Source organism: Drosophila navojoa, chromosome 5 (assembly GCF_054131105.1).
Source record: "Drosophila navojoa isolate 15081-1374.11 chromosome 5, UAZ_NAV_1.0, whole genome shotgun sequence".
NCBI lineage: Eukaryota > Metazoa > Arthropoda > Insecta > Diptera > Drosophilidae > Drosophila > Drosophila navojoa.
Genome location: NC_142893.1, coordinates 17,648,884 through 17,662,617, shown reverse-complemented (window position 1 = coordinate 17,662,617; position 13,734 = coordinate 17,648,884). Strand labels below are relative to the sequence as shown.

Sequence of the window (13,734 nt, the reverse complement as noted above, 5' to 3'; positions counted from 1 at the left end):
TTGGAGACGAAAAGTTTATGTGGCTACCGGCATTTTAACAACCGCTCCCCAAGGACATGAGGCCCTTTTATGTGTGCGTGTGTGTCAGATGAGCAAATGGATGTGCAAGCGTGAAAAGTGTTTTGAAAGGCAAACAATATTGGATTAAAAGGTCTTAAAACAATAAACGAGTGATTCGGCCGAAAGCAAAAAAAAAAAAAGAAAAAAAAGTGAATGCGAATATTAAGTAACCAAATTGGGACCGTGTGCATTAAGTAATAGTGTGAACTGTGCCATGGGGGTATAATATACCTTATAGCCTACTATTACTACACCCCCAGTAAATACTTTCGTTTAAGAGCGGATTATATTTTCAATTACGCTTACATGTTTTATTTAAATTTACTTGTATACTATATAAATATATTTGCTTTTTATTGAAATTATTATTATATTAATAAAATTGACAGATAATAGTTTATTTTTACTATAGAATAAGAACAAAGTCTTGATTCTCATTATTAAATTTAAATCTTTTAATACGCGCGCAAGTGCTACAACTGCTGTAGCAGCCAGCTTTTGCGCGTGAGCAGCAATCAGCTGTTTTACACTGTGTGCTTACGCACGAATATCGATAGTCTGATGTGTATTTCGTGTGCTGTTGTCATTATCGATACACAATTAAGTCGAACAAGCATTAGCCGAGTAGCTGAAATAATAAAAACTAAATTGCAAAGAAAACCAAGCCAACTTGAAAATGGCACAAGATATGCTGCTCGACAATGAGGAGCCCAGCAACAACAAGGAAACAATCTTGCAGCAGTTCTGCCTGCAGGCAAAGAACGCCACCGGCGCCGCTCTGCTGGACGTCATAAAGCAAGTGCTGGACGCCCCGAATGTCTTTGTATTTGGTGAGCTGCTAGCGGAGCCGAATGTAGCTGAGGTATTTAATGGTTAATACTCGTCGCATTTGCAGTTAATATTTGCAACTAATTGTAGCTTAAAGATGGACCCCACGCCAAGTACTACAACACCCTAAATCTGTTCGCCTACGGCACCTACAAACAGTTCCGAGCTCAGCAACAGGACTACATAGAGCTGACACCGGCCATGCAGAAGAAGCTGCAGCACCTGACTATCGTCTCTCTGGCCATTAAATCCAAGAGCATTCCATATGCCATCTTGCTAAATGAACTGGAGATCGACAATGTACGTCACCTGGAGGATATCATTATAGAGGCTATATATGCAGGTGAGTTCAAGTGAAAAAGAAAGTAAATTAAAAAATATTAATGTAGAGTATATAAATATTACATAAATATTAGGAAAAAAAGTGATACAAATATATAATTATTTATAATATAAAAAGTAAACAAATTAGTAAATTTGAATTAAAAATCTATCAACGTAATTTTTATATGTATATAGACATATTTATATTATAAATTATAATATTTTATATTATGACATATATTACGATTATGACATAAAATGAATATTATATTTTATGGTAACATTATGAAAATGAGACATTTTATAAATAAGGGCAGATACAAGCAGAGACCATATGATCTATATATGTAAATATTCTTTAAATATTAAAGACTTTGGCAAAGCTAATATATATTAAAGAATATTTTAGATCTAAGCAGAAATTAAATCGATCATATATGTTTATATACTTTGCTCCCGTAAATGTCTCATTTAAAAAAGCCATTAACTTATTAAAAGCATTTTTAAAACAAAATTGTAAGACATTGAAATGTTTTTTCAAAAAAACCTTTGCCAGCATTCCTGACTCACAATTAAACGAATTATTTGGTTTTTGACAAGTCTTAGAATAAATTCGATCACTCGCATTATTTGCAAGCAATGAGTCTCACAGTATTCCGCCCACCATAGACTATCGACCTGTAGCATTCGACTAGACAATGTCTGTACACTTTTTTAAGTCAATTTAATTCATCATAAATCTATTTTCAAAGTTCAACATTTTTCCTGAACAAAACCAAAAAAAAATTCCAATTACTATTATAATTTATTATGCCTTAAGTGTGCTTGAGTATTTAATCTTCGCTTCGTAAAACTTTGAGCTGTAATTAAAAAACTTTATCCAAATAGTGCCACCCACAAAAAGTTTACTCATTGAGCAGGAGATGAGTTTCCTGCGTTTATACATGTTTCACATTTCTGCATGCAATCGAAAATCTAAATTTGTGTTTTAGCTAATGGAGCGCTAAATCGTTTCGCCATCTCTTTAGCTACTCAGGGACTCATTATATTTTGACTAATTGTACTTATAGCCTGCTAAGTAAACGTCATTGAAGTATTGTTACTATTATTTTTAAGCCACGTTTGAATTATCAGCAACAGCTGAATAGGTATCTAAGCGTCAGTCAATGGCATGAGGGCTAATACTCCAAATATTTCGACTGACTGACGAATTGTTGGACTGCCTGCCTGGTAACAGCTGGAACGAACTGTAAATAAACTCGTGTCATGTTTCTCGCTCCTGCCAAGGCAGTGCACTTGATTAGCCCGCCCAGCGGACGTCCCTGCTCGACATAATAACAATGGGCCGGCCATGGCGCGTGTTTTGGCCGAATTCATTAAATGACGTGGGTCCTTGTCGAAAAACCAGACAAAATTTGTTTTGTTTCACAAAACAAAAAAGGTGAAAAAAGAGCAGAGAGTCGCACCAGTTGCTTCTTAAAGCTGCCACGTCGACAGCTGCCAATGAGCCCTGTCATAATGATTTTTCTTTTCAACTGAAATGTTTTTGTGTGAAATTTGGTAAATGATGAAATTTGATTCTTTTTTTTTTTTACCCTTATTGTAAAGCTCAATGTGCGAAAGTAACTTTAATAAAATAAGCAAAGTTTTTTGTTCTACTTTGGAATATTATAGTTTGGTTGAGATTTTTCATGTTAAATTAATACGTTTGTATAAGTTTTTAATCCAATATAGTCTTTCTGTAAATTTGTTAAATCATCAAATGAAGTTGATGCCTAGTTTATAACTTATTTCTACTTTTCAAACTCTATAGATAAACTTTAAATGATTTTCGATTCATATTTATTAAATTAAATTTTATCTATAAATTAATCCATTAAAATGATTTAAGTATCTTCTATATAAATGAGTTTAATGATTTATTATTATAAGATATAGATCCATATAATAATATATAAATATTATAATAGTTACAAATTTGAAATAAATTTTTTAAAATATGAATATAGAACATAATGGTTACTGAACCATACATTTTTATTGAAATGTATGTAAAATATAGAAGTAGTTATGTCAGACCCCATAATGTCTAAGTATTCCTTACCATCTGTTTCTCCGAATGAGCACAACTTAGCCAAAATCTTTAAAGGCAGAGACCGAAAACTTGGCTGGATTATTTTATTATAATACGTTGAACAAGTTTATGATTTTTTTACTAGCTCATCTCATTTCTCAAGAGTTTTCTGCTAGACTTTTCCTTTTGTCTACAATTGCATAAAATTTTGAAGTGCAACTCTTCGATTGATATACACATCTGAATGTCTATGACTCTACTCTTCAAGTTTGTTTCATAAAAAGCATTTAGATCATAAGTTATTCAATAAGTAATTTTCAATATTTCAGCTCAAGGTGCAGCCAAGTGTGTGTCTGTCTATTATATATACATATGTGTGTAGCTCTGCGTTGCAAAGTATTTCCTGTTCTCACACCCCATGGCCAGAGCAAAGCTGACTTTTGTATTTACACTCTCTGCTCTTCAAATATAAATTCATCAAGTTTGCGCTCAACTTTTCGTTTATATTGTTTTAGTTTTCATTTGCAAAAAATATAAACAATTATTGCACTTGGAGTGCAAACTGTGTAAGCCACCAAATTGGCTCTACATATCAGCAGCAGGAGCAGCAGCAGGAGCAGTAATTGCAGCAATTGCCTTGGCAAATGAGTTAAGTTCCCTTGTACTTTGTTCCTTTGTGCACTTTAATCCATTACAATGTGTTTTAGTTGTCAGCATGAGTACTCTAATTGGCTCTTAAGAAATTTAAATGCATTTGCGCATTCTCGAGGCCAGTTCGGGGCTTTGCGAATTTTGTGGCTCACTTCATGCAGCAATTGTTGCAACTACATAGTTCACTTGGCTTACAACATTTTTTGGTGTTTGTCTTTCTCTCTCGCTTCATTGTTGCCCTCGACAGCGAGTGCCGCTATTTTTAATTAATTTTTGGCCCGGCCTGTGCAGAATGCTAACCAACTATTTGAGCATCGCAGTGAATTTACATTTCTGTTGTGTGCAGCCGGCCAAAGCCAGAAGTTAAACACGTTCTGGGGCTAAGCCCCAAAACAATTTTTAGCAATTGCTGCTGCATTGATTAGAAAACTCGTCCGGAATTTCCAGCTGCTAGCTGTTGACTCTCCTCCGCGCAAATAGCTTTGGCTGGCAACTGCCCAACCGAGCCGCAGCTAGTTCTAATATTCTTCAGCTTTGTGTGGCTTTCCTTGCTGTGGCGCGGATTAGAAACAAAAAATTGCCCTCAATTGTAGCGCGAAAATAAACTGATAGCCACACTCACACTCACACACACACGCACACAGAATTCTAATCATTTTTTTCTCTCTCTCTTTGCGCTCTTGTTTAATTTGGCAACAAACTGTAAATTGCTACAAATGCAAACAACTCAATGCCTTAAAACGGGCCATTAAATAAGATTTACATGCAAAGCAGCCAAGAATGCTGAGTGATCAACTGAAAAATACTATATAGAATATATATTTTGTGAATGTCTAATAAATATATCTTTCATATTAAATGAAAATACATATATAATATTATTAACTGTTGAGTATTTTATATTTGAATAGTAATATATAATTGACGAACATCTAATATAATATCATATTTTTTTACAAATTAAATTAAATCTGTTGATATTTTTAAAATATTATTATATTTAAAAAACAAAAAAAAAAACAATAAAATATTTAAAAATTAAAAAAAAAAAATAGAAATATATAATTGACGAACATCTAATATAATATTTTATTTTTTACAAATTAATTAAGTTTGATATTTTTTAAATATTATTTTTAAAATATATATTTTTTTAAAATAACAATAATAATATATTATTTAAGTATATTAAAAAGTACATTAAAAATAAAATGCGTTTAATTAATTTTTTGTTAAATATTTGTATGTATATACATCAAATTATTTGTATTTGCTTAGGATATTTAAACAATTATCTTTTGAATTTCTTATATTAAAATATAGGTTAGGCATCTACACACTAAATTTTGAATATAAATTTATATCCTATTTAAATATTAAACTATTTCCTTTTAAAACTATAGACAGTATAAACTATAGACTGTAGACGGAATAATTTTATACACGTACATTATTCTTTGATTTAATTTTTTAGAAACTCTAAATTAAAAGTAAAATTGTCAACTCATGTCATATTTATTTATGATAATACATTAAAAATGTTAATTCTGCGCTTAATTTCTTTTCATTAATTCACAAGAAATATTTTAAATATTCAATATAAATATCTCTCTCGCCTTCAGCCTAAAAATTTAATTATATACCAAATAAGTATGTAGATAGTAAACATCAAGAGAAATCATTTTTGCTCTCCTCATTCTCTTTCTAAATATATATTCTTGACATGCCATTAGCCTGATTGCATATGACATTGCTTACACACCCACTTGGTTACAGGGTATGCATATAATAAATAGCATTCGAATAAAAGCCCCGCTTCCATTATTGAGGTAATCAGCAAAGCAAATAAAATGACAACTGAGTGCCTTGGGCGAGGGTGGGGGGAGGACGTCGAGTCTTCTATGCTCATAAATCTAAGACGTCCAGGTGAAGTAGCTGTTTAATTGCTTTTCAAAGCCCAAACTGGGGAAATCTCGTACAGCAGCAACTGCGAAGATTTATGTTATGATAGGCATCATTGAGTCGTCAAGGAGGGCGACAACTCAGACACCTAAAAAGCATTGCATACTATTAGGCACCGTAATCTAAAATCACATGGACAGGCCTTGACAGGATGGGGAGATGTGTGTGGGTGTGGGTGTGGGGGTGGGGCTGGCTCTGCTGTGATGCTGTGATGTAAGGGACTGGGGCCTAAACAGGCTGAAGTGGACATAAGCTGCCATTAGGCAGCCATAGAGCACCGCAGGACACGAATCCTGTTGTTTGCAATAGACATCCGCTTGGCCTGTGTGCCTGCGTCGTTAATGTTTGCTCCTCGGTCTGCCTCACGTTTCATGGGGGCCCATTAGAGCATCATTTGTCTCGACAGCGCTGACAAAAAGAATATGAATAGGAATGGGAATGGGAATGGGACACCAGGTTGGGGCTCGTGTGTCCCCAGGTGCTATCGTTAATTAAATGCATTTTATAATTGAAATTCGCTAAGCTGAATGGTGGAGTGGCTCAGTGGCTGAGTGGTTCAGTTAGTTGTAGTGTGGGTAAAGTGGATCTGGCAATTGTCTTGTTTGCATTGATAATGGGCATATATTCTGCTGAGCTGAGGCCAAGGGAAAATTAAGTGATTTAAGGCAGAAGGAGAATCAAGTTTAGTTGGCTATAAATTAAACTGGATTCTAAAATCCATTTCATCTGAAATTCATTTTAACAATTAACTGCAATTAAACTGCCAGCATGAGAAAGAAAAGCAATTTTCCAACAATCATGTTTTTCCTTAGCTTTTCAGAACGTAAACAATTTTGATCCCTTCCATTTAATTTCTCTAAATAAATTTGGCAGTTCGAATAATGTTGGTTATTTATCAAATTCATCTTAGATATGACAATATGAATGGCTTAGCATATTTTCAGTTGAATTTCCAGCGAAACGAACAATGAAAATGAAAAGCAAAACATGATTATTTCTATATAAAGTATTTCTAGGAATTGCCCCATGCAAATTGAATGCCAAGATTAGGCTGTTGGCAACTTCAATTCTGCCCAAATTGCTTTATTGATGGTGAAATAAATTATGAATTAAATTTTAAGCATGTTTAGAGCTCTTAAATTATTTCATCCAATTCTTTTCAGTTGAGCTCACCTGATTCTTTTTCATATTTTGTTAATTTGCAAGCAATTAAAGTTTTCAGCGTCCTTCCAGATCTCATCAGGTTGCCCAGGTGCAAACTCAGTTTGTGTGTAACACTCTAAACCCTCATCAACATGCTCCGTTGTCAGTTGCATGCATTTCTGGGGCAAGCAAAGCTCCTTGTTGCTGTTGCTGTTGCTGCTGTTGCTCTATTTCATGTTGTTAGCTCGCTTTGCTGTTGCTTGTGTGGAAAAAATTGCATATTCAAATAAAAAATCAACAGCTGCGACTGTAAAAATAAATAGAGACAACAGCAGCGCTTTAAATAAATAGTACAACTCACATCACATCAAGTGTATTTGTGGTGTAAATGTTTCGTTTCTTTTTAAAGCTATACCCTGTAATTTCGAGCTTAATAATGATAGATTGGGAAGAGCTGAGCTGGACTTAAGATGTGTCTAAATTGTTGGCAAATAAATATAATTCTTATGTTCTTTTAAAACTATGTATGTATTTTTTGCTTCTTTTAAATAGTTTCTATCAAATTTTTTAAATAAGCTTAGCAATTAAAAAAAATATATTTTATTTTATATATTGTTTTGCAAATTGTTGAGAAATAAAATATAATTTTAAGATTTTAATATACTTCTTTTAAAAACCTTGGCGAATTTACATAAAACTTTAAACATATTTATTTATTTTTATTTTATTTATTTATTTTTATTTTTTTATTTTATTTATTTATTTTTATTTTAATTATTTATTTTTATTTTTATTTATTTTTTTTTAATTTTATTTATTTATCTTTATTTTATTTATTTTTTATTTATTTATTGTTTTTAAATTGTTTGTATAATGTAAATTTTTTGAAAATTATTTAGAATTAGAATATAATTGTTTTTTTTTTTTTCAATTTATTGTATATCATTTTTATTTCCCCTAAACATTTTTTATAAAATTTGTAAACAGCCTTGGCAAATTTTTATTTAATTCTTCAATTTAATTTTATTATACTACTACTATTTTTATATTATTATTATTTATTAATTCCTTTTATTATATATATTTTTTTTAATATTCATAGACAAGTATTTTAAGTTTAATAATACAATTTTATATTCATAGACAATTATTTTATTTTAAAATTTACAATTATTGAATAAAAATGCTGTAGGGTAGGGCAACTACCAGTTGACTATATGTGTTCTTTCCCTACGATTGCGAGCTGCCTCAGAGTGTGCGCTTTAATTTCTGTCATGCCAGAGCTGCAATGATGCATAATGCGCTCCGGCGCTGAGCCTTTGACTTGGGCTGAGCCGTTGCTCTCCCCGCTCAGACTTTGGCCTCCTTTTGGGGGTTTGCATGTGGTGCATTTAGCTAAAGTTCCTATTGCTGCGGTCTGGCCTGACAAGAGTATATGAGCAGACCACGGCCACGCCCGCACCGCCCGCACCGCCCGGCCAACGCCCGCTCACATGCTGGCTGTGCAGATGTTTTTGATTACTTTGCGCCTGCAACGCATATTTTTTGGGTGTCTGCGGCACATTGTTGTGTAAGTCAGGCCGCGAAACTTTTGGCCAGCAGCAGCTTCCCCGGCACTTTGTCAGTTTTAGGTGAAAAGTTTCCAATAGTTGCCTGCTCGAGTTTATATTGATGGCGCAAGTTGCTGCCGTCTCATCCCCTGCCGCTGTCCCTCGTCCTGTCTGTCGCATACTTTCGGTGTGCTGAATTTTCAATTAATAAGTTTTCATTTTATTTTGCGCTGCAAAGGACAAAAAAAAAGATGCTGCCAGCTTTCGCTAAATCTGTCAGCGACAGGTGTATGCAAAACTTTCCATTATGATCGGCTTTACATTGCTTTGACTGGCCATTTAGATGTGTCGCTCCATTTAGCACACAGCAGGGGCGAAATTGTCCTTGAAGTAATTGCGTTCTCGGTATTCAACAAAGGCTAAGGAATATCGCAAAAATCTAAAGCAAATTAAATTAATGAAAACTGATGCAAACACTTGGCCAACACTTCAGCTAATAAGCTGACGCTTATCAAATTTGTTTTGTAATTAAGAGAGCTGGACGTTGAGTTTACTTTGATGTAGAATTAAGAAATATATTTCGTATAACCTCATGGAACCCAACTAAATAAAAATCACTCGATTTCTTAAAGTTGTAAAACTATTTCTTTGCACAAATCGCTGCCGACTGAATCTTAATTTCCACTTCAAATGTCAGCACGTTGAAATCAAATAAAATGAAATAAGTATTGCAGTGCAAGTTCCTGAAAACGCAATCAGGAAATTAAATAATCTCTTTGGCATGTTGGAAATTCTTGTTTGTTTGCGAATATATATTTTTATTTCGCCTCTGTTCGTGCGAGTGCGCGCGTTGGCAAGCATGCTTTAACAATTTTAATATACATTGCGGCAACACGCACACACACACACAGAGAGACTGAAAAGCCTAGCAGACAGCAAACATCAGACATTCGCAGTCAGCTTCAGCTTCAGCAGGAGTCCCGCAGTTTTTTGGCACAATTTGCGGCACGCCTTGGCGGGTGCGCCGTGCACAAAAAGCATGATTGATTGTTTTGCCGTTGAGTTTCCAGCCTCATGAACATTCGCTCAAAACACACACACACACACATACATGCACACACTTGGATACATTTGTGTGGGCCGCAAAAGCCAGACACATGTCAACGCCAAAAATACCGCAAAATTTTACACTTGTGCTGGCCACGCCCACTGGCTGTTGAAGCGCCTTAACAGCATATTCTTTATCCCCCTCAATTCATTGTTGTTGTCGGGCATCTAGGCTGGCCCGAAATTCAATCAAAATGCCTGCGCCCCGGCTAATTAAAGGAAATGCCTGAGGCGAGTCACTAACTGAATCGCAGCTTTGGCGACTATTTTGCAGTTTTCTTTCTTCCTCCCCCCTCACCCCATCCACGTATTTATGACCAAAGTTGGTCGTATGAGTATAAGTCGCACGTTCAAGGTCTTAACTTGTGCTTGTGTCCTGGCCAGAGATACCGTTAGAGTGGGAGTGTCGTGGGAGTGGGCTTTAATGGGTTGCCTTGGCCGTGGCGAAAAGTTTCAGACTTACAACTGGCTATCGTGCTGGCCCATTCGTTATGGTCGCGCTCCTGTCAGTCCCTGCTTATGCAACGCCCTGACCCCTTCTGGGAATGCTGTCCAATCGAAAATTGAAACTAATCCGTTTGTTATCCAGTTTTGAGCGCCCTAGAGGCTTCCAGCGAATCCAAACTAATTACGGCCAACAATAATCGTTATTTCATTTTCAATTGCGCTCTAGCTCATAGTTTTCGATGGGATTTTGTTAATTGAGTAGCTGCTGGCCAAACACAGAAAGCTAATCGCATAAGCTCTCGGCTATGATCTCGCTGCAGCTGAAAAAAATAAAACAGAAACACAATTCTAAAATAAAAGTTAAACATTCGAGTGCTGAACAAATAAACAAACGAGAATTGTATCGACCCTTTGGAACTTCAGCCCTCGTCAGTAGCTTTAGGATTTTGGCTTGTGCGAGTATAATATTATTATTATTGATATTGTCAGATGGATTAGATGGGTTTGTCTGCTTTTTTATACCCTAAGACAATAGAAAATGGGAAATTTACCCTAACCACGTTAAACAGAAACATACATGGCAGAGCCCATAGTGTATATAATATTAGAGAAAACTGAATCAATTTAGCAAAGAATTTTTACTTATTCTTAAAGCTAAAGTTCAGTTGCAAATATACATATGCAATGTGTTAAAGAGTTTGAACTTTTTTTGAAATGACATATACATACCTAATAGAATATATAGATGATATGCTGTAAGTTTAATTTGCATACGTTAAGTAAATCAAATGTTATTAAATAAAATCGCGAAACAAAAAGCTCTAAGCTTAGAAACTTTTTTTAACATATTTATTATTATTTTTAAATTATTTTATATATTTATTTAATTTATTGTTAGTATTTTTTTATTTTATTTTGCTCTTGTTTTTTTTTTAATATTTATTATTATTTTTATTTTTTATGTATTTATTTTATTTTTTATATTAAATTTATTATTATTTTTCCTTTATTTTATGTATTTATCTTATTTTATTTTTTTAATATTACTTGTATAAATTTTTTTAAGTTTATTTGATTTATTATTTTTATTTTTTATGTATTTATTTTATTTTTTTATATTAATTTTATTATTATTTTTCCTTTATTTTATGTATTTATCTTATTTTATAAAATTTTATAAATTTTATCAAGGTATCGCTCAGTCGATTACACCCAATTAGAGCTTTCGTGCGGGTTTTCAAATCATTTTAATGGATATTTCATCAATAGAGGGATATAGTGAAGCCGCTGAAAGGTTGATTATGAGAGCTTAAATAATGATTTGGATAAGCTAAAATCGCTAACAGTTTATTGTAGAGTCTGACTCTTCATTTAATGTAATTGAATGAGCTATCGATGAGGGGTAAAATGAGGTCAAGGGATGCACAGAATTCATTTGCAGGATGCTGTGTGTCGAATGGTAAACGTGGCCATTGGCTGCTGTGAGATTTAGTAGCATAATCACCAAGAACTTGAAATGCACTTCAGACTTGCAATCTAAATGATAAATGTGATTTACACTTGCTCAGCCAACTCTGGGGAGTACTCTGCTCTGCCTACGGCACCGCACTAAGAAGCCAACGAATGACATACAAAATCACTTTCAGCCAAAATCAGACTCGAAGGCCAAGCGTAATTCAAATGTAACAAGTTCCACAAGGCCAAACGAATTGCAACTTTCCACTCGAGACCGAACGATGAATGTGCTAGTTAGTTGCTCAGCTCTGCTCTCCTCTTTGCTGTTGATCCTTTGAGCCGGCTGCAGGCGACACTTGAGTCCACTTATTTATTGGACTCTGGCATTTAAGTCCGAGCTCTGCCGCCGGCTGCCATTCGGGCGGGTGATGTACGTTGAGCACACATTTCATCTGGGCTGCCGGCCAGCAGGCTATAAATAATTTGCATGAGTATTTAAGCAGGCAGCTCCTGGCCGAAAGTTAAGTGTAGTTTCTTAACGACTTTGCTGCTAATCTGATGAGTTGTTCTTGCGGCAGTTTGGAAGCTCTTTATAATAATGAACCTCTACCCCCATCTCTCTCTCTCTCTCTCTCTCTCTCTCTCGCACAGACATCATACATGGCAAACTGTTTCAGAACACACGCATTCTGGAGGTGGACTACGCCCAGGGGCGTGACATACCGCCCGGCTACACTGGCAAAATAGTGGAAACGTTGCAGGCGTGGGTCAATTCCTGTGATAGCGTGTCGAACTGCATTGACATGCAGATTAAGTATGCGAATGGCGAGAAGGCCAAGCGTCTGTATAACAGGGACCGCATTGAGCAGGAGGTAAGTGAACTGCACTCGACGATTATTGGCCGCTCTGTGCTAAACAAACCGCTCCATTTGCGCAGCTCATCAATTTGAAGAAGGTGCTCAAGAGCCAGGCCTCCGACAGCGACGAGAGCATGCAAGTCGACACACACGGCCCGGGCACCAGCGGCAGCAGCGGCATGAGCCAGTCGGAGGTGCGCAAGAAGCCCTCCAAAATGAAGAATCCACGAAGCAGTGCCGGTGAGTGTTGGCAACCGAATGATATACATACATATACTATATATGTATATGTGTATATTAATTGTTTGAAATTTACTCTTTCAGTTGGTCTCAAGTTCAGCAAGTGAGTGCAGGCCGGCCGCGTGCCCAGCAAACTGCCCAGGCCCAACGCAGCGCCGCGCGGTAGTTGATCACTGACACGTCCGGCATGGAATGGCAAATGCAACTCACCTAAAGACTTCGGCAGCAGCAGCAGCAGCAACAGCACTCTACAAACGTTCTGAAACCCATTTATTAGTCATTAAAATTATCGCTAAATAAATAACACATAAAAATAAAAACAAAGTTCGTGAAATCGCAAATGAAATAGCTGGAATATTGTAACTTGTTTTTGTTGTTTTCTCTTTTTTTTTTGATAAATGCACGTGTGTGTGTGTGATTATTCAATGTTATTTGTTTTTGTGCTCCTGCCCATATTAGAACACTTCATTTCGATCAACGATTCGCTCCACACACGAATCTAAGCCGCACGCACCGCATAAAGTGGCACACATCAGTGATTCGTGGCTAATTGGAAGAGCAGCCAACGAGGCGCATGAACAGAGAACATATTGGACATGGCAGCACAGCCTCGGCCGCATAATTGACGTGAATCCATCAAAATGGTGTGCGAAACATTTAATTTGGGGCCTAATAGGCCAACGCCGCTGTAAAGGAAGCAGACAATGCATGCAACGCACTCATATATCTAGATGTATTACATTTTATTGCAATTACTATAATATTTCAGGGTAATGAAATGATTAATAGCGCTAATGGCTGATGCTGGTCGTTGATTATTCTCATTTATTGCTCAGACAAAACATATTTCATGAAATATATTTCGGGAATTATTTTCATTGAAGAATATTGTTTAGCCTAACAGAATATGACATACATATTCATTTACACGTTTAGATTTATGTTTTTGATCAATTTCCTATTTATAATTTAGTTATAAAATTATTTAAATTTAATTAATGCTTGCTTTCCTTTCAAATTATTTGTGCGTGGACTT

The 13,734-nt window shown here is 35.3% G+C and overlaps 1 protein-coding gene across 1 annotated transcript; it reads left to right on the top strand.

Moving 5' to 3' along the window:
• Positions 1-631: 631 nt before the first annotated feature.
• Positions 632-13,044, top strand: CSN7 (COP9 signalosome subunit 7). Its single transcript, XM_030389877.2, has 5 exons — positions 632-922; positions 979-1,231; positions 12,253-12,473; positions 12,539-12,698; positions 12,783-13,044. The coding sequence occupies exons 1-5, from the start codon at positions 737-739 to the stop codon at positions 12,803-12,805; spliced, it is 843 nt and encodes a 280-aa protein (XP_030245737.1). The 5' UTR covers positions 632-736; the 3' UTR covers positions 12,806-13,044.
• The last annotated feature ends 690 nt before the right edge of the window (positions 13,045-13,734 follow it).